The sequence below is a fragment of the Hibiscus syriacus genome, unplaced genomic scaffold, assembly GCF_006381635.1.
Source record: "Hibiscus syriacus cultivar Baekdansim isolate YM2019G1 unplaced genomic scaffold, ASM638163v2 tig00111877_pilon, whole genome shotgun sequence".
Classification (NCBI taxonomy): domain Eukaryota; kingdom Viridiplantae; phylum Streptophyta; class Magnoliopsida; order Malvales; family Malvaceae; genus Hibiscus; species Hibiscus syriacus.
Window position 1 is genome coordinate 2,288,451 of NW_024063208.1, and position 21,398 is coordinate 2,309,848.

At 32.5% G+C, this 21,398-nt stretch overlaps 3 protein-coding genes across 3 annotated transcripts; 1 reads left to right on the top strand and 2 right to left on the bottom strand.

The window, feature by feature from the left end:
• Positions 1–5,152: 5,152 nt before the first annotated feature.
• On the top strand, positions 5,153–9,340 carry LOC120172645 (ferric reduction oxidase 7, chloroplastic-like). The gene is given in 10 exon segments (XM_039180059.1): positions 5,153–5,659; positions 6,485–6,578; positions 6,660–6,859; positions 6,960–7,189; positions 7,281–7,608; positions 7,701–7,965; positions 8,056–8,133; positions 8,135–8,309; positions 8,404–8,836; positions 8,959–9,340. Coding segments are annotated over 10 exon segments (2,202 nt in total). The 5' UTR covers positions 5,153–5,427; the 3' UTR covers positions 9,126–9,340.
• A 229-nt stretch (positions 9,341–9,569) lies between these two features.
• On the bottom strand, positions 9,570–12,824 carry LOC120172777 (probable serine/threonine-protein kinase PBL7). The gene is made up of 3 exons (XM_039180154.1): positions 12,710–12,824; positions 9,940–10,369; positions 9,570–9,807 (listed from the first exon to the last, which is right to left on the bottom strand). The coding sequence occupies exons 1-3, from the start codon at positions 12,822–12,824 to the stop codon at positions 9,570–9,572; spliced, it is 783 nt and encodes a 260-aa protein (XP_039036085.1).
• Positions 12,825–16,404: 3,580 nt separating this feature from the next.
• Positions 16,405–19,847, bottom strand: LOC120172642 (probable adenylate kinase 6, chloroplastic). The gene is made up of 4 exons (XM_039180057.1): positions 19,442–19,847; positions 18,198–18,338; positions 17,069–17,341; positions 16,405–16,835 (listed from the first exon to the last, which is right to left on the bottom strand). The coding sequence occupies exons 1-4, from the start codon at positions 19,757–19,759 to the stop codon at positions 16,692–16,694; spliced, it is 876 nt and encodes a 291-aa protein (XP_039035988.1). The 5' UTR covers positions 19,760–19,847; the 3' UTR covers positions 16,405–16,691.
• Between the last annotated feature and the right edge of the window lie 1,551 nt (positions 19,848–21,398).

A 21,398-nucleotide genomic window follows, 5' to 3' on the forward strand; every position in this document is an offset into this window, starting at 1 on the left:
CTATTTTACTTTTAGTTTGATGTTTATGCTTAATTCTCAATGAGTTATCTTGATTTGAATTTGGTAAGTTTAGGTTAACGTTACAGATAATTTTAAACTAGTTTTGTTTAAAATGTTGTAGTTACCGGGGATTGTTGAAGCTGAGAGTAAGTAATTAAGATAGTTTTATGTTTAGGTTGTGGAATGTATGCTATCCTTTTGTGTGTGTTTTGTTTTGGAATGACTTGATAGTGCGAACTGTGAATGCTTTTTGTTAACATTTGGAGGTTACCAAAGCGTTTATTAAGATAGTTTTATGTTTAGTTTGATGTATATGCATATATTTTCTATATAAAATAACTTTTTATCCAGTCGCGAATTTTAAAAAAATATTATTAACTGAATCAAAATAAATATAATAGAAAATAATCTAATATGAATATAACTCACGTATATAATTTTATAATTTAAAAATTTAATAACAACTAAAACTAGTATAATTAAATGTTTCTAAAAAAACTTTCAAATTTACGTAAAAAAATACATAGTCTGGAATATAATATTTTTATCAATTAAGATAAACTCTCATTTTCAAATAACCAAAATTATTTATGATTGAGACAAAAAATATTGAATAATTTTAATTGAATAAAATATGATATCATTGTATCTTTTAAATTTTTATCATAATCTTATAGATAATGTTGAAAAATCATTGAACAAACGGCTAATAACATCACAAGTTCATAAGTAATTAAAGAATAAAATAAAAATAAAGGATAAAAGTTCAAAAAATGTAATAAAAACTTGCAGAAGAAGATAAAAAACTCAAAATCTCAATTAAAATATTTGATTACCTTCAAGTTTTAAAAATAATTCTTTGAATTTAAAAAAATAATGAAAATAAATTAATAAATAAATAAGAAAGAGATAATATATATATATATGTGTGTGTGTGTGTGTTAGAATAAGATATCTCTTAATTTAAGATTTTGATGAAGTAAAATTACAGTTAAACTTGAAACTAAATAGTAATTTAATTAATTTAATTTTAATTAAATAAAATTATAATTAAAACTAAATGTAATAAAATTATAAAATTAATTTTTTTACTTGGCATAGGGGCCAAGGCCTAGGTAGGCCTACCTCCGCCCCTGCTTTTATCTATAGTGAAACAAAATGTAATATTTAATAGCCTTAAACTTATGTGAAGTATTTCACGTGTTAATCAATTATAATTTTTGTAGCATATAGTGATATTTGACTATAAATTTTTTTTTATCAAGATAAATAGAATTGAGCCTATAATCCTATTATCCATTTAGATATTATCTTTTCTTATTTTTCAAATTTTTATGTCCACAAAATGAATAACCTCCAAAGAATAGTATATAAACATAAGATCCTTTTTCATAACAAGTAGATTAGGACTCCCTACAATAAAATGTCTCTTATTAACTTTTAAAAAAATAAAAAATTTTAATAAATGAATATTGATTTAAGTGGTAAGCAGCTTGATATTGCTTAGGTAAGGTTTAAGGTTCGAGTCTTTGTATATGCAGAAAATTCTCTCTGGAAAACTCACCCATTAAAACTAGGTGTGCAACCCATATCGATACTGATTAATTAAGGTGAAACTTTGAAATTAGAGGACAAAAAAAGTCTAGATTTTTTAACTTTGACCTTGATTATTTTAAAGAATTAAGTTTTATAAAATATAAATTTGAAAACTACTTGATTAAAAGTTTTTAAAATATAGTTTTATATATATTTATCAATAATAAATTTTAAATAATAATTAGTTAAAATTTAAAAGAATTGAATAAAAAAGTTCAATAATAAAAATGAAAATAAAATCTTAAATTAGTCAAATGAAGTGACAGTTGGGACCTCCAAACTGGTCCTAAAGCCTGCTGTCGTGATTTGTGGCCGTTTAAATATTATTTTGGCATTTATATTAATAATTCATAACATGAAATGAAAGCAGAAACAGGGAACCAGCAATTATGAAATAATGATTACGGAGAATGTTAATAACAGTGGCAGATCCATTTAACACGCCCTCACTTTAAAATTTAAATTTTTTTCTATTAAAAATTTATTTTATTAATGTTATTTATTCTAAAATTTTATTATGTTCACTCTAAAATTTAAAATTTATCGATGTTCAACTTAAAATTTTATTTATGTTTATTGTTAGCACATATATGTCACTCTAAAAATTATTTTTAAATATGTCATTGTTTATAAATACACAATTACTATTCAAAAAATTACAAAAGCATGATAGCATATTTACTTCATCTTTCATACGTGTTAAATAATTAATAAAATATTTTTTATATAATAATTTTATACAATATTTTATTTGAATTAGTAGGTTAATATATGAAATATCAATTGTAAATTCAAAAGAAATTAAGAAAATACTTAAAAGGTTTATTTCTTATTTAGGATAAAATATATAAATGATCTCTCAACTATATAATATTATTTTATTGAGTCAATTGATTATTAAAAGTTATAAAATAGTTGACTATAAAGAGTTATTTTGTTGAGTATCTCAACTATTAAAAGTTACAAAATGATCATCCCACTATAAAGAGTTGTTTTGTTGAGTCCCTCAACAATTAAAAGTTATAAAATGATCACCTAACTATTTATTATGTTTTAAACTTGTCTTTTTCCTTTAAAATTTTGATAGTAGTCTGAGTCTTACCCTAACTTACTAACAGTGATAAGGTAAAATTTTATCTAATATCTCAGTCAATATGTTAATGTCAGTTTAGATAACCTTTAATTTTTTTTAATAAAAAATAGTTTAAAACATAATAAATAGTCAAAATTTTAATAATCAAATTACTCAAAAAAAAACAATTCCTATTTTTAACTTTTAATATTCATACAACTTTATAAAACAATACTCTATTATCAAAAAAAAAAAAACTATTTGTATACCTAACCCTTTCATTTACGAGGGCGATGCCACTAATTTTCAATAGAACGGATATCATTCATATTTTATCATATTTTTTTTTTGTCTCTTCCAACCCCACTTTTTTCTCTTTTTCAATCTCTTTAGATTTTTTTTTATTTTACATAAATTAGTTTTCTCGTTCTTTCTCTTTTCGCGTTTTTATTCCAATTATTTTTTTATTTTGAAATTAAATAAATTAAGCTTTAATTCCTCTCATATTATTGATTTAAATACCTATTAGGTTAGTGTTAGTTTTGAAATCAGACAAACTATGATATTATGTTTGTGTTTAAATATTTCTTAGATCTGTATTAATTTTAAAATTAAACAAATTAAAGTCTAACTCTTTAATTTTAAAATTTTAAATTATTTTTTAATAATTAAATTTAACCTCATTTTATTACTATTTACGGTTAATCCCCGAAATTTCATCTCACCTTTATTCTTGTCCATAAACAGTTGTTAATACCCATGAAATTTACAAATTTGGGTAACATTACATTTTCCACTAAAATATATTGGAAGTTAATAAATATGTCCAAAAATGATAATAATAGTACTTTTTTTAAGAAATAATAATAGTACTTGAATAGGTTGATATGAGAATTTATATATAATATATATTAACATGTTAGAACGATAAAATTGACGGATTTAATTGAATATTGATTATGTTCTATTTTTTGTTTCATTTTGTATGTGGTATGCAATCAACAATATTAAAATTTGAATAATATCAACGTCACGAATTATTATTTTATTTTTAAAAGATATATTTGATGAAAAATATAATAATGTTATTTAAAAAAATACTTTATTTTTTATATGTTTTATGTTTCAAAATTTTGATGTCTACAATTAATACAACACTCATGATGATGGGAATGAATGGTTAGTTGAGAAGTAGCCTTCACGTTCAGCACGGATGAATGAGGCGGGAACTAGCAGGTAAGACAAGGAAAGGAAAGGCAGTGAGCATCACACAAAATGAGTGATCCTTCACTTGGCCACCCATGCTCTTTTCCAACCCCAAATCTTCTTCTTCTATTTGGCTTAATTATAAAACAAGTGCCCAAACTATACCGCTTTTCATAAATAGGTGTCATATTTTTCTTTTGAATGATTTATGTGCCTAACGTTGCAAACATTACCACTATAGATGTTTGGACCATAACTGCCTTTAATTTTTTTCATTAAGTGACACATGTTACATTCTTATAATTTTGTTTAAAATATTATTATATTTATACAAAAAAAAAACCCTTATTTCTCTTAAATTACAAACCCCAATTCTAAAAATCTTAAATCCCTAACCCTAACCCACAGATATTGCCCTTGTTGGCCACGATCATCATCGTCGTAGTCCCTATTGTCTTTCTAGTCATACTAGTTGTCGCCGATTGACCGACAAGATCGTATGGGATTACGATTTTCAACTTAGGGTTTGAGGGTATAAAACGTTGATTGGTCATCGATTTACCCCAATTTAATAGGATTATTAATAGCGGGGGATGAGGTCAGATAGAGTTTTGTCAACGAAAAAGGGTGATGGCTGACGTAGGTTTAGGAGCTGAAATGAGGGTTTTCAAAGATTTTGGGCTATTCCAAAGTTTTTGTTTTTTTAAATATAATTTTAAATTTTTTAACTTTAAATAAAAATTTAAACTTATTGAAATGTGACATATGTCACTTAATGAAAAAATTAATGATGTTTACTGTCCGAACACCTAAACTCGTAACGTTTGTAATGTTAAACACTTTGATCATTCAAAAAAATTGAGTAGCTGTTTATAGAAAGCATTATATAGTTTGAAAACTTATTTTATAATTAATCCTTTTCGTTTTGTATGATTCAAAAGAAGTTCTGTTGATATGACTTTGACGCAAGCGTTTATGTACTCAACCACCTTTGTCTCCCCAAGGCTTGAATCTCACTTCATCAACTTTACCCCCACACTTGTCCGAAGAATCCAACCCCTAAAATTAAGGAGACGAGATAAAATCTAAATTAATTGAATTTAATTTGATTGAAGTTTAGTTAATATATTTTAATTTTTAATTTCAAATTTGAATAACTCTCACAAACTATCAAAACGAATAGAATTCAACTTTAAATTCTTTGAATCGAGTCGAACCCAATAAATGCCCCATCCAGAACCACTCAAAATTGCAACAAAATTCTAAAAATTTCCACACAATTCACCTGTTAACTTTAACCCTCTACTGAAAAAGAAAATTCTCTTCCTTTTTCCCTGTTTTTTTCCTGGTAGCAATTCATATGTGATCATGTAATGGATTGTCATTTCTGCACTTAGTTTTCGTTATTTCCATCAAACCAGAAAAATGGGTTCCACAAAGTTTGTTTCTTTTCTCTGGTTTCATCTTATATACACTCTTTCTCTGGTTAGTCTTCACCGGAGAGCAAGGTTGAAGAAAACCCTTCTTGTTTTCTGAAGGAATTGTGTATCGCCATGGGTTCAGATTCATTGAAGAATCCCCTTTTGTTGAATGATGAAGTTGAGCCTGGTTTTGTCAAAACTCCATCTCTTTTGAAATCGTCACTGAAATGGGGTTTAAAGGCTGTGATTTGGGTGGTTTTCATTGCCTGGATTGCTCTTATCTTCATGTATCCTGGAGAATTTGGTAAACAATTGGTTGATGGAATCATTCATACCACCAGAGGATCTGTGTTTGGCATTTCAGGTTTGTTACTCAATTTCATTCGTTTATTTTTCCTACTTTATTCTTTGGTAAATTACACGTTTCATCATTCAACTTTCTTCTCATTTATTTTCTGATCATTAAAATTTTAAAAAAAATTAATTTACTTACTGAATTTTTTATTTACTTTTATTTTAATTACGCCATCAATAATATTTAACAGCGTTGTGATTAGACATTTTTCCTTTAAAAATTATGTAACAGTTTTTCATAAAATCATTCTTATTCTTAATTCTTTTGATCTCTCAACGATGAATCCAGACGGATGCACTAGACTAAATCCTTAGGGGCAAGTGTATTCTTTTTTTTTAAGAAAGAATGGTGAAATTTAGTATAATATGTTAAAGAAAAAAATAAAAAAAATTTCTTTATACCCATTATTTAAAAAAAATTAATATCATTCTTAAATTTCTGAATCTGCCATGGATGAATCACCTTATTTCAAATCCCAACTACGGAGAAAGCTAAAGAAACGAGTTGTATATTATTATTACATGTTGAATTGGGTGAGAATTTTATAGATCAGAGTGATTTGAGATTTTACTAGTTTTGATTTTAGAGTTGAGTTTTAAAATAATATAAGTAAAATATAAATTGATATCTTGAGTAGTTGGAGAAATAAAGAATGATAATTGTAGTGTCAAAGATGTCACCTTTTCATTTAACACACCACTTATTAATGAGCAAATTGAAAATTTTTAAGGCAATGACCAAAATAGGTAAAAAGAAAGTTGAGTGATGAAATTCATAATTTACCATTATTATTTGCTTCGTGTTTATTCGATGTTTGATTGATTGTGTTTGCAGGGAGTCTGTTCTTGGCATTCAGTGCTCCGATTCTTCTCGTGGCGATCCTAGCGGTAGCCCATCTTATCGTCTCCGGTGAAGATGTGTTTGAAAAGTATGTGCATTTCTATGGTTTAAACTTGTCTTAAAACGATGTAATGTGTATGACGAACATGGCTATGAATTGCTTATATAGGAAGAGTTTAAAGAAACCTGGCTTTCGTTTGTGGACTTTCCCTGTTATTGTGGATGGACCATTTGGGGTTGTCTCTGCAGCTGAGCTCATTGGGATAGTCCTCTTTGTCGTGTTCATCGTATGGGCGATGTATGCGTACACTTTGCGCAATCTTAGACTCCTTGTTGAGTTCGACATACCGATGCCGACAAGGGGTAAAAACTATTTTCTGCTTCTTTATGGTTAACACCGGTACTTGCACAGTGCCACTCCTGTTCATAGAGGGCTAATCATCGTCTTTCATCTTCTTTTTCAGTCGATTATTTTTGGAACTGACGGGACTTCGACTTGGAATGCTTGGATTACTCTGCTTGATCTTTTTGTTCCTCCCGGTTTCGAGGGGCTCACTTCTTCTCCGTTTGATAGACATCCCTTTCGAGCATGCTACGAGATATCATGTATGGTTGGGACATCTCACCATGATGCTCTTTACACTCCATGGACTGTTCTATGTGATCGGATGGGCAATGAAAGGAACACTAGTGAAGGAAGTGCGTTTTAGGTTTCGGTTTTCTTTCGGTTGTTTAACTCGTAGTTCTTTTATGCTTGCAGTGGCTAAACTGTTTCCATTGTTTTATGCAGTTACTGGAATGGAAAAGAGTCGGTATTGCTAACTTACCCGGAGTTATAAGCCTTTTGGCCGGCTTGTTTATGTGGGTAACGTCGCTTCATCCAGTGAGGAAAGACTACTTTGAGTTGTTCTTCTATACACATCAGCTATATGTCGTCTTTGTCGTCTTCTTGGCATTGCACGTCGGTGATTTCGTTTTCAGCATCGTCACCGGAGCGATATTTATCTTCATGCTCGACCGCTTCCTCCGGTTCTGCCAATCACGAAAAACCATTGATATACTTTCAGCTAAATGCCTTCCCTGTGGGACAGTTGAATTGGTCCTCTCAAAACCTGCAAGTAAGAGCAGATTTATAGTTTCCTTGAAATACACACATATATATATATGATGACATTACCTTCTTAAATCGTGTTCGCATTGAAATATGCAGGTTTGCGGTACAACGCGCTCAGTTTTATTTTTCTTCAAGTTCGAGAATTATCGTGGTTGCAGTGGCATCCTTTCAGTGTTTCGTCGAGTCCTTTAGACGGAAAACATCATCTTGCTATTCTAATAAAGGTTCTTGGGAAGTGGACGGAGAGTTTGAGGGACAGTATCTTAAACATGTCCGAGACAGATCCGCCGAAGGTTACCAAAAAGACGATAACAGCTTCTGTTGAGGGACCTTATGGACATGAATCGCCGTACCATTTGATGTACATAGCCCAATATCTTTCATCTCTTTAGGCTTTCACATGTCACGATCGAACTGTTTTAGTCATGGTGCCTTGATCTTCTTCTCACAGGTATGAGAACCTGATCTTAGTTGCAGGTGGTATCGGGATTTCACCATTCTTGGCAATCATAAGCGATATCCTCCATCGTTAACGATGGAAAGCCATGTCTACCGAGAAGGATTATGGTTGTTTGGGCTGTTAAAAAGTCAGACGAGATTCCTCTTCTTTCAACGGTCGACATGGGATCGATTTGTCCGTTTTTCTCTGAAAAAGTAAGCCTTGAGATCAATGTTTATGTCACTCGAGAATCCGAGCCTTCATTGGTATGTCTAGTTTATGCTTAGCGCTTCTATTTTACTTTCAAACACGAGCCATACCATTTTCTTTAGTTTCATCTGCCATTGATGTTGCCTGCAGGAAGAAGGTAAGGTTCATGTAGCATCAAACTCTTCCTGCCCTTTCTCCGGTCAAAGTATGTCGCCACTGGTTGGCACCGGAAACAACGTATGGTCTGGCTTATACTTTATTATATCAACAGTCGGGTTTATTGTTTTAATGGCTTTATTGCGGATTTTCTACATAATTCCATACGATGTGTCCACCTGGTGGTATCTGGGCCTTCTTTTCATCATATGCATGGTGGCGAGCGTTGTTATTTTCGGTGGTGTCGTGATCGGTTTATGGCATCTTTGGGAGAAAAGGGTTTCCGCAAAGGTCGACGATCAGGATAACGACAGGATAACGGTTGAATCTCCTCAGAGAAATGAAACTGTTGCAGACAAAGATTTGACAAAGAACAATCTAGAAAGTTCAACCATGATTCAATATGGTTCCAGACCAGACTTCAAAGGTCAGTGCCATGATAGAACTTTAAAAGAAACTCATGTCGAACGGGTATATGGGTCTGGCATTGACGGCTAAGGCCAATTAGATCTTTCTCGAGTTGATCTGTTTTTCATTTTTTTTATGCAGAAATATTTGCATCCACAAGCAGGAAATGGGGTAATGCTGATGCAGGTGTGATTGTTTGTGGTCCTCCAACTCTTCAATCAAGTGTTGCTAAAGAAATCAGATCACATAACATGAGACAATGCCATGACACCATTTTCCATTTCAACAGCCATAGCTTTGATCTATAATTATTAACACTAATTGTATGTATTCATGTATGCATGCATGAATGTATATTATGCATGCATGATGCATGCATTTATGTATATATGTATGTATATGGAGAGATGGAGAAGCCTATATGTAATGTAATATAGCCAATATAGGTGAAGCAAAAGGAATCTGTAAATCTGACTTAGATGGTTCAGTTGTTATGGTAATGAAAGATATATATATGTATATATATTCAGATTGCAAGTTTTCTGTAAGCAAAAGCGAGCAAGTAGATGAAATTATACCATATAATCCAGCATTGCCAGCAATGTAATATATCGACAAGTAGATAAATTTACATTATACAAATTTGGATTCGATATTAAAAGATATAAACCTGTTGTTTCTTTACGTTCATCTTTGGCTGTCAATGGATTTGATTGGATCATAAGAGGAATGCTTACTTCTCTTTAGCCGGTTTATTCCCTTCTCGTTCTCGGGGTGGAACAACCTGTGCGGAGTCCTTGAGCCGGCTGAGTTTCGGGATCATACTTTTGCGAAGCAAGATACGTGAGAGCGGTCACTACATCCGCTATAAGCGGTCGCATATTAGGTTGTTCCCGAACACACATTGCAGCCACTGCCAGAGCTTGGTACAGGCCCCTCACCGGATATTGTCCTTGAAGTAATGGGTCGATATGCTTCTTTATTGTTTTACTTTCTTCCTCGGAAATATGGAAATAGACAATATCTTACCCAGCATTGCAGCCACTGCCAGAGCTTGGTACAGGCCCCTCACCGGATATTGTCCTTGAAGTAATGGGTCGTTATGCTTCTTTATTGTTTTACTTTCTTCCTCGGAAATATGGAAATAGACAATAGTATCTTACCCAGGCAACCAGATTTTGCTCACTGCCAGCTCTCGAGTTGTCGATAGCTTTCCTTCCAGTAATGATTTCAAGCAGAACCCCAAAACTATAAACATCTGATTTCAACGTAAGTTGACCGGTCATCGCATATTCAGGAGCACAATATCCATAGGTCCCCATCACTCTAGTCGATACATGAGTCTTATCTCCAACGGGTCCCAATTTGGCCAAGCCGAAATCGGATAGCTTCGGGTGATAGACTTCACCTAGCAAAATGTTTGAGCATTTTAGATCTCGATATATGACGGGCGGCTTAGCTTTGTCGTGCAAATATTCCAAACCTTTTGCAGCACCTGCAGCTATATTCATTCTCGTATTCCAAACAAGTGGTCTTCTATCGGGAGATAAATCTGATATAGAAGAAACTAGGAAAAACAATCAATTTAAAAGGATGACACATAAAAAGATGGAGATGACACGCACTAAGCATAAAAAAAAGAATCACACACCAGAAACTCGAACAGAAAATTGTAGTATTACGTATGACGTTCGATTATGTAACGGAAACCAAGATCGCAGAGATGATCGTTGTTGTTCATACCATGTAGGTAACAACCCGAATATTTACAAAATAGTATTTAATTGAAATTGGAGGTTAATTGTGAAAATTAGAGAAAATTTGAGGACTAAATTGAATGATTTTAAAACTTGGAGCTTGTTTTAGAGTTAAAGAAAATTCAGGGACCAAACCCTGAGTTTACCCAAAAAAGTGAGGTAAGTTTGGGGTTATATGTTATATACGTGTGGTTTCTGCTTCAAAAACAGAAAACCACACTCCCAAATTCCCTTCCTCCTACGCCGGTTTCCGACTTAGATCCTGACGCCGTCCGAATTCTTATCGTCGTTTTGAAACCACCGTTGTGTTCATCATCGAGCGAGAAACAAACCCTTCAAATTAATTGAAGTGAAACGCTGCCAAACGTCGGGAATTTCCAGTCAAAGTCTCGACATTTTATTTAGCTCGATCGCCAGGAAAATCTCAAATTCATCACCGATCGTTGCTCCGTTTACGACACCTCCTGCACCATCGTGTTCCTTGTGTCGTTGCGAGTCCGCCAGTGTCAACCTTGTTCGCCGTCGACGGCGGCTCGTGAGGAGGTGGTGCAGTCAAAGATTCGGCCGAGTTGAAATTCGAGCTCTCCGCCGTTCAAAAATTTGAACCGATCGTTGTAAGTATCTCGAAATAGCTCAAAATAATTTTTGGAAATTTTTCCGTAATTTTTAGACCCACCGAGGAGGTCTCACGCGCCACACGCGCCGCCGTAGGGAGAGTGAGCAGCTGGAAAACCTGTTTGACCGGTTTCGACCGGTTCGAACCGGTCTGACCGGTCTGAAATGGTCTGACCGGTCTGAACCGGTTTGACCGATCTGACCCGACCCGACCTGACTCGATCGTTGACCCGACCGTTCACCGTGACCGTTGACCTACTATGACCAAAACTTAAAATGGATTTGACCGACCATTAAACGACCGTTAATCTTTTCCGAGTATACCTATTCTGATATTTTTCGACGTTTCTAATCCGTTTCCGAAGTCCGTTTCGTCAAATTTAAACACGAAGGCCTCCAAATCGTCGGTCAAAGTGGTTGACTTTGACCAAGAATTTAAATTTTCGAAAAGTCATACTTTATGTTTTTCGACGTCCTGATTCCGATTCCGCAATCCGTTTGACCAAATTCAGACTCAAAATACTCCAAATTGATAGTCAAACCCTGAAAATACTTATATACTTAAGAATTTTAGCTTTGAACAATAAAGTAAGATTTGGGGCTGATAAATTATTATTGTTTGAAGGTACAAGAGATTCTCCGGATCGTTCGAAAGCTCGACCCAGCTCTTCTAGATCAGTTAAACCACGTGTGCCAGTATTCACCCGTAAGACCCGTAAATTTTATGATTTTAGAGATTTATTTATGTTACCTATAAGTAATATAGGGTTATTATAAAATAGGTTCGAAAACTGTAGCAGCGTGGTGAAACCAGCAATCAGTAGATCTACTATTTGAAACCAATTCGAGGTGTGTTCCCTAATTATTACTGAACTGTTTTATTGGTTTTAATATGAGGTACACTGAGTTCTTTGGTTACTGTTTTATTGATGCACCAATTTAATGTGATGATTTATGGAATTTGTGACACGGTGCAATTGAACTTTTTGATTGAATTACAATAGTATAGCTCTGATCAAGCTAATAAACAGAATGGGCCTAATGTGACTCTTGGGGCCCCAAGTACATTAGGTTGGCTTCCTGTGTGCTTAGGGTAAGCTATATGGACTTGGACTTACGGGCCTAAGGATACAAGCTCTAAAGCTTATCCTTAGGTTGGCTTTCTTTTCAGTTGCAAGATACTAACCAGGTATAAAAGTTTTATATGGTGTGAAAGGATACTGCATATATATCATCCAATAAAAATTTCATCTTTATAGATTGAAAATGTTCAAATTCTAATATTTTTCACACCTACTGTAAATTTCAAACATACCCAAGTTGCCATTGCTAACAAACAATCCAACAAGCTTTCAAAATCCCACATCAGATCACACATAAATATTGAAAACCCAGAAATTAAACTAAAAAGTTGAAACCATTAAACAAATGGGTCAAACCAAAATCAATTTGCAGCCAAAGCAAATGAGAATTCATTTAATATTTTATTCAAAAGACCAAATCTTAGGAGTAATAAGCACCTGAAGTAGAAGGGATGTGATGATCAAAGCTGCTGGAGATGGTGTTATTATTGATGGGATGCTGTTGCTTCTTTCCATTTTTGTTTGATTTTCCACCACAAGGGAAACAATCCATATGAAACTTTTTATTATTCTTTAAAAAAATCCTCTCTTTCTTAGCTCACACTAATGACTGGAACAAGAATATGAAGTGAGAGATGAAGAGAGAGCAAGGAAGGAAGGAAGAAATCAGAGGAAACGGTAACTTTGCTAAGAGAAGGAGACAAGGGAGGAGGAAAAAAGTTTAAATTCACAAGGACTTCCCGTTTGATCACTGAATAATCCAGATTGAAGTATTTTCTTAATTGTTATTATAATTATTTTTAGAATTTCATTTGGTTTATATTACCTTTTTTTTTTTAGTTTTCAACAAAGAAGGTTTATTACAAAATAAGTCCTCAAATTATTTTGAAAAAATTATTTTTTTTATCAAAATAGTTGATTACTCTTTTATTTCTTAACTGTTTCTAAATTATTTGACAAAATGAAAAAACAAATTCAATTATATTTTGCATGTGGTCTTTGATCTCTTTTTTTTTCACAAATGAAAATATTTGAAAGTTGGTTGGTTTTTTTTTTTAAAAAAAAGTCAAATTTCCAAATATTTTATTTAAAATAGAAAACATTAAATTCTAAATTTCGTCCTAAAACATTTCAATTATGAAAATCGTAAATATTATCGATTCGGAAGAATAAATCTTATGTGTTGATGTTACAAAATAGTCCCATACTAATGCTTCAAAATGATTTTTGGCTTGGAAGAAGCAGGACTTTTACCAATCAGTATATGTAATGGTCTAAAGCAAATTTCATTACAGAAATGATAAATTTTAGGCTAAACTATACAAATGATCATTCATGTTTGAATAAATTTTTGGTTTTCTCACTAAAGTTTCAAAAGTATCAAATTAATCACTAACGTTATTGATTTGTAACAAAACGACCACTTACTATTAACCGCCGTTAACGTGGGTGACGGAAAGCTTACATAGCCCGTTAAGTGCTCATGTTTTCAAAATGTGTTTTTAAATAGATAAAATATTTATTTTGCGTATCATTTTTTAAAATATAAAAGAATTGATAACATATTATCGTGTAGATGTGGATCTTGTTAGAATTTTTTTTTTAAGAAATGATAACATTTAGCGTAAATTGCATAAATGGTCACTAATGTTTGAATACGTTTTTATTTTTCCCATTGAAGTTTCAAAAGTAACAAATCGGTTACTAACATTATCGATTTGTAACAAAACAGTCAGTCGTCGTTAACCTCCGTTAACGTGGTTGACGGGAAACTTACATTACTTGTTAAGTGCTTACCTATCATCGTTTTTGACTGATTTCTTCATCACTCTCATTCTTTAAGCTCATGTTTTACTTTTTCTGCTATAAAAATTTCTCTATAAATTCACTCACCCTTCACCGATCAAACCCTCTATTATAAAATAGTTTTGGTTATTTTAAGGGATCAAAATTACCGAAACCACATATCCAAACCTTGTGATCAAATTTTTTTTCTACGCTGACATCATTGTAAACAAGCTGAGCAAAAGTTATTTTATCTATACCCCATACCAACGATGGAAAGGAAGCAAACTCCATTGTTTCAGCAGTCAACATCAAAGGATGGAAGATATCATGAACTAATCAAAAGCTCAGTTGGCTCTAAAATGAACCGTAATCACAGTTTTGCATCATTAAAATATGATACCATGGATCCTTCATCAACAAATCTACTAAAGTTTATTTGCATTCTCACAACAATGAATAACTTCAGTTTCTTATTCTTTATTATGGTACAACCCAGTTCTTGGATTCATGTTACCCACACAGCTTGAACAAGATGATTAGACAATTAGACTTCAAGTTTGTATACTTGGAACATCATGATAGATGGGACTAGCAATTAAACCCCTCATTTTTTTGAATAGTATTGTTCCCCTACTGGTTAATTGTACCTATAACTTTCTTTTTGTTTGACTTTAAGTTTAACCAATAGAGCAGACATTTTATTGTTTGGGATGAGATAATAGGAGGTTCATTTTCAATAATATTTGCACTTAGTCCTGGCTGCACCAATCATGAATTTCAATTTTCTTTTCGAATTAATTTTTGTTGTTTCTAAATCATCAAGGAACTCATCTGGTTTCTAATCCAATTATTTTTGACTTGTTTGACTTTAATCATCAAGAGGGTGACCTTGATTTTTACTATCGCCTTCCATTACTTCTATGGTGGATGGAGCTGTGAAGTATGTTGGTAGAGACAACGAGAAGCGAGAAATAATTTATTTGCTCAAAATTAGTAACTCTAATGGAGTTGTGTACTTCCATCACTGACATGGGGCATAGGTAAAACAACTCTTGTTCAACTTGTTTGCAATGATGTTAAGCGTAGGAAATTCTTTTGATCACAAGTCTTGGGATATGTGTTTCCGATGACTTTAAATAATCAAAACTATTTTTACAATAGAGGGTTTGATCGGCAAAAGGAGATTGATTTTATAAAGAATTTTATAACAAAAATAAAAATAAAACATGAGCTTGAGGAAAGAGAGTGTGATGAAGAAAACAGACAAAAAGATCGATAGGTAAGCACTTAACAGGCAATGTAAGTATTCTGTGAACTGTCACCCACTTTAACGTATGTTAACGTCGAATGACCGTTTTATTATAAATCGATAACGTTAACGACCAATTTATCTTCAATAGGTACAACGCACAATTAATCAAATATTAGTGACCATTTATGTATTTTACCCTAAATTTTATCCTTTCTTAAAAGAAATTTTTCCAACAAAGATAATATGTTATCAATTTTTTTATATTTTAAAAAATGATACGCAAAAAAAATATTTTTATCTATTTAAAAGCACATTTTGAAAACAACTTCAAACACTTAAATTTCAAATCAAATAATTTAGTAAATATTTCACAAAAATAATTCTTAAAAGCAGTATTTTTTTAATTATAATTTTTTTTGGAAACAATACCAAACTCATCCTAAATCTACCAGTTACCGTTAACTTGAGACTTTGGGTCGACTCAACAAGCCGAAGAGACTGCATGTTTCTATTTGTGTAACCAAACTACAAAAACATTCAATTTGATCACTAACATTTTCACCTAAGAAAACAATGAAAGAGACTCCTAGGTAAAAGTTTTATAAACACATTATTTGTCTCCCGCACCCTATCGACACATAGCTGATGTTAAACTCGAGAACTTTACGGTTCTACAATAGTATGTTGCTCAGACTCTTTATTTCCTCTGACTCTTTATTTCCTCTGAGATCAGTATATCACACACCCTATCGACACATCCCGAAATCTGAATAACACTGCTGACACCAACTGCAATCTAGACTCTTACAAGCATGCATTGTTCTATACAATACCTTACTTCCTCTTCCTTAAAAACGAGTGGAAAATCACTCCGTAGATGAAGCATCTTGAAGTGTCTATCCGCATTCTAAAAATATGGACTTCCGTTGCAGATGAATCTCTCTCTAAATATATACACACACTCGAGCATATGCACATGCATAGATATGTGTGTGTTTCCAAACGCAGCTTTATTAAGGCAGTTTTATAATTCAACCCACTACCATTCAATAAGCTGAACATAAGAAAAATATACAGCAAAACGACAATGGCATCGGCGTTAAGCAGACATACATGTATTTGTTTTAAAGCAACTCATTATGGTCGGCTTAAAGAACACAATGCCTCCCATCCCCAAGCAATAACTTTCCCCACTTCACAAGTACAACAATACCTCATTTTGTAGTTTAGGACTTTATAGCCGTCTAGCTTTATCGCATATCCATTTTTCTATTCCTTTTCAGGTTTTTTTATGAAATAAATATGCATGCACGTGCTGTGCATGCAAAGAATGACCAACTTTACCTGCAAATACTTCGAATGATACAATGATATAAGACATCATGCAGCTGCAGATTGTTTGTCATCGTGATCTTCAAGATTCAAAGCACGGAGCAGCTTTGGCCATGACTCCGGAATTCCTCCTGGAAGATCAAATTCTAACAACTTCCCACGAATGAGGTAGAAATCCTCTACAGGTCGAGTCTGTAAGAAAATAAAATTTGTAATGCATCAGGCAATTTTTCCCCCTGTAACTACAACTCCATGATCATAGGGTTTTGAACCAAAAGGCAGGTGCATCAAACCAAAATAGGAAGATAAGATTACATAGTCATATAGTAATTTCAAAACGTACAGATTATACCCAAAAACTCCAATAAATAGTAAACTAAATTCTCAAGAATGCAATTTAGAAAAATACAGAAACGGAGAAATACCATTGCCTGGTATATGCGAAGACGTTGCTTAACAACTTCTTCAGTATCATCAGGTCGAGTGATAAGCTTGGATGCACATTGAGGAGGAGGAGGAAGTGGAGCCATGTACATCCTGGGCCTCCCGTTCTCAGCCTTGATATCAATAGAAGCCACATTATAGTTTCCTCCACACTCACTACAAATCCTTCTACCAAGACATTTTGCAAGCAATGCTTCTTCCCGAAGCTTCAGGTTAATCACTAAGTCGATGTCTGTCACGCCCTCTAATATCTCCTAGGAAATAAACATGATAAAATTGTAGATTACATGGTTAGGGATTTACTAGTAAGTGGCACAAAAATGAAATGGAAATATTTAACATGATAAATATATTCAACAGTGCAACCATTATGCTTCCTGACAATATATTCAGCTTTTTTTTTTGGTGGTGGTGTGGGTGGGGTAAGCTTTCAATTTGATGAAACAAAAGCTACCAATGATATTGCAACTTTCACCATATGAAGTCGGCATATTTTCCTTTAGTTGTATTGTGATAAAATGCTATGGAATGCATAGCAAAGAACAAAGAACAACATGCACCATCCAACTTACCATAGGTCATCTGTGGCAAATATATTCATCATTGAGAACATTGGTAGAAATTGAAATCTAGTTGCATGGCTGTAACTTTGCAATACTGGATGTAATACATTATACAATATGACAAGAATAACTAAAACACGATACAACAAACACAAGCCTGACACAAACACACCAAAATGTCAAAATCTATATAACAAAAATATATAACAAAATTTATATAAAGCCTGTCAAAAAAGCCCTTAAGAACATGCAAGGATAAACATGGATACACAAATTGCCAGCTCTTACATGAGTAGATTACCAGGAAGCTATCAAATGCTTTTAGAACCAAAAATAATGACTGGATTTTTCACATGCTTTTTAGCAAAAGCTTCAGCAATAGCTATGTAAAAGGATCAATACAGTACCAAATGCATGTATTTTTCCTACCATTTCTTTTACCATGCCATGACTAACATTCTTATTTCCCTGTAGTAAAGTCAAATTAACCTTTAGCAGTTTAGCTGGAAGAAAAATATTACAGAAAACTATCAAATGAAGGGCTCACCGCTTGTCTTACTGTCCGAGGAAAACCATCAAGAATGAACCCCGTTTCACCCTTGGCTTCTCCCATTTCAAGACGTTTGGAAAGTAAATCTATTATAATTTCATCTGAAACTAATTTGCCTTGGTTAACAATCTCCTTTAGCTGCCAAGTGTATAATAGTAAAAAAAAAAGTAAACTTGAGTTGAAAAAAAGAGAGATCATTTTTCAACTCCAATTTCTTTCCTCAAACCACAAAAATATCATGATGTTAAAATTGCAACAAGAGCAAAAACCAGTTAAAGTTTAAAACACAAATATATCCAACTAATAACATTCACTAACTCGTCCTTTATGAATTTATTAAGGATCAATTTGCTTATTGCTTTTTCTACTTGCTTTTTTCAAGGTTGATAACAAAAATAATAGTTAAATATTTATATATTCTTTGTACTACAGTAAAAAAATGCAACTTGGTCAGTGTATCATAGGACTAAGAGGAATTTAATTCTTGTATATTTGATATTGGTGCAGACAACTATAATTCATAACAATTTTAACAAAACCCCGTCTAAAATGGTGAACTGTACTCCAAGAATATGACAAAACAAATATAATTAATAGTTAGTTCTATTTATAAATTTGTATTGTTATCAATTTACTTGTTCTTGTTTGCAACTATCAAAGTCCACGGACTAAATTACTTAATTCTAAAGGTGCAACAAAATTGACAACAAAGTAGCTGAAAAACCATCAAAGATGCTGGCTTGAACTTCAGAAATCAACAAAACACGTGTATCGTCAGATTTCGGGAGTCCACGTCAGCATCTAGATTGACATCGATGTTACTTGTTTTCTGTTTGCAGCGATCAAACTCCATAGAGGACAAGATTACTTAATGCTAAAGGCACAACCTCTGTACTTCAAGCTAAAAAAAGGGAAACTCACATGTATTAAAACAAAAGAAAGAAATCGTTTCTCAAAAGCACCTAATCAAGTTAAAATGTAAGATGGATTTGAATATAGTGTTCCAAATAAGAAATTTACAAATCAAAACTTTTAACTTGAATCATTCGAAAGAAAACTGAACCTTGAATTCTCTACACAGCAGTGGATCAAACTATTTAAAACTAATCGGTGAAATATCCCCCTTTTCAACATGCATTCAGTAAAAACAACGGTTTTTCAGCTGAAAACCGTCTAGAGGTTTAAATTTCAACCTTCTATAGAAAAATTGAAAGACGGAACCCTAAAAGAAAAGATTGGACCTGAGAGGAAAGGGGACCGGAGGAAGCGAGCTCATCACGGACGAGATCACCGGTGGAGATGTGAGGAACAACGAGAAGATTCGACAACCGAGAGGCATACGTTCCTTTGCCGACGCCGGGACAACCTAAAAATACCCACTGGACATTTCTACCCTCGGGCTCTCTGTTCAGAGTCGCCAAAGTGGCCGGTTTATTACGGTTGAGGTCGGTTTCGGAATCAAACTTCGAAGAAGAAGAGAGAGCTCGAATCAAGTAAGAGAATGTTGCGGCAACGGTCGGATTCGCGGCAGCCGTGGAGCAACGGCTAAGAACCGTCATGGGAAAGGGAAGGGATTGTTTAGTTGTGGGGGAAAAAAAGTGAAAATCAAAGCAGGGAAGAGAAGTAAGGTTTGAACAGTCTTGAAATTGAATTTGGATGCCGTCCTTCAACTTAGGAAACGTAGACAATGTGCAACAGTTTCCCACGTAATTTAACTTATAGAAACCTAAATTAGACAAAGAATTTAACACATACATGAACCTTATAAATATATATATAACCATGGGTTATAATGATGAGTAACAAAATAAAAAAATTAAAAAAATCGATTCAAATTAAATTATACAGTTTTATTGGGTTTTAGTACAATCAAATCGTTTTAGTAATTATGAAATTATTGTATCTCTTAATATCTCAATTCGAATATCACGTATATGAAAAGTGTATGAACGTTCATTATCAAATGATTGAAGATCTTTAAACAAACAGTACATTGCATTCACCCAAGCCTAATTTTTTATTTTAATTATATAGCTTGATTTAGGTTTAGTTTGGATATCTTGCTTGACAATTCAATTTTTTTTTCATATGAAATTATTGTATCTCTTATTATCTCAATTCGAATATCACGTATATGGAAGGTGTATGAACGTTCATTATCAAATGATTGAAGATCTTTAAACAAACAGTACATTGCATTCACCCAAGCCTAATTTTTTTATTTTAATTTTACAGTTTGATTTAGGTTTAGTTTGGATATCTTGCTTGACAATTTGATTTTGTTTTTTTTTCATATGAAATTCGTTTGTATCAAATTGAATCGAATTAAAAAAAATAATGATCAAAATCAAATTCTTTTAATTTTTTTGAAAGATAAACTTAAATAATTAACATCTTAAAATTAATAATATTATTTTTATGAATTTAAATTTTTTATTTAGGGGTGCTTAATGAGTTGAGCAACTGGTCAGCTACTCGAACTCGACTCGTTGAAAACTCGATAAATGCTCAACTAGGATTAATTCGAATCAAATTCGAGCTCGATTAAAATCCTTAACAAGTTGAGTCGAGCAAAGTCCAACTTGACTTGATAAGTTCGTGAGAAGTTCGTGAGAAGTTCATTAATTTTTATATAATTTTTTAGTAGTTTGGTGATTGCAAGAAAAAATGAATGGAGTGGATATATGTTGTTTTTCTTATTTTTAGGATTGATTATGTATCGTTGAAATTCTTTTTTTCAAGAATGTCTTTAGTATGTTAGTTTGACATATTTTTGGTTTATTACTTTAGTTTTAATATGTTAGTTCTGTGTATTTGTAAATTGTTATCTTGAAGTTTTGACTTTAAAATAGCTTCATACATTCTTTTGATATTTTTTTTTGTTAATTTTATTAATTTAATTTACATCGATTTTTTAAATTTTCGATTTCGTTTCTCAATGCTGTAACTATAACCTATAGTTATATATTTGTAAGGTTCATGTGTGCGTTACATTCATTGTACAATTTAATAACTCATGCATGTATATGAAAATCGTAATATCATGACATGATTATTAAAAAAAATAAGTAAACTCCTCATGTATCAAGACATATTTAAAACTTTAAGATGTCAGATAAAATCTTAATAATAAACTACAAAAACTATAGAGAAATGCCGTCTGTTGCACCAGCAGTCTTGTCCTTTACATGAGCTCAA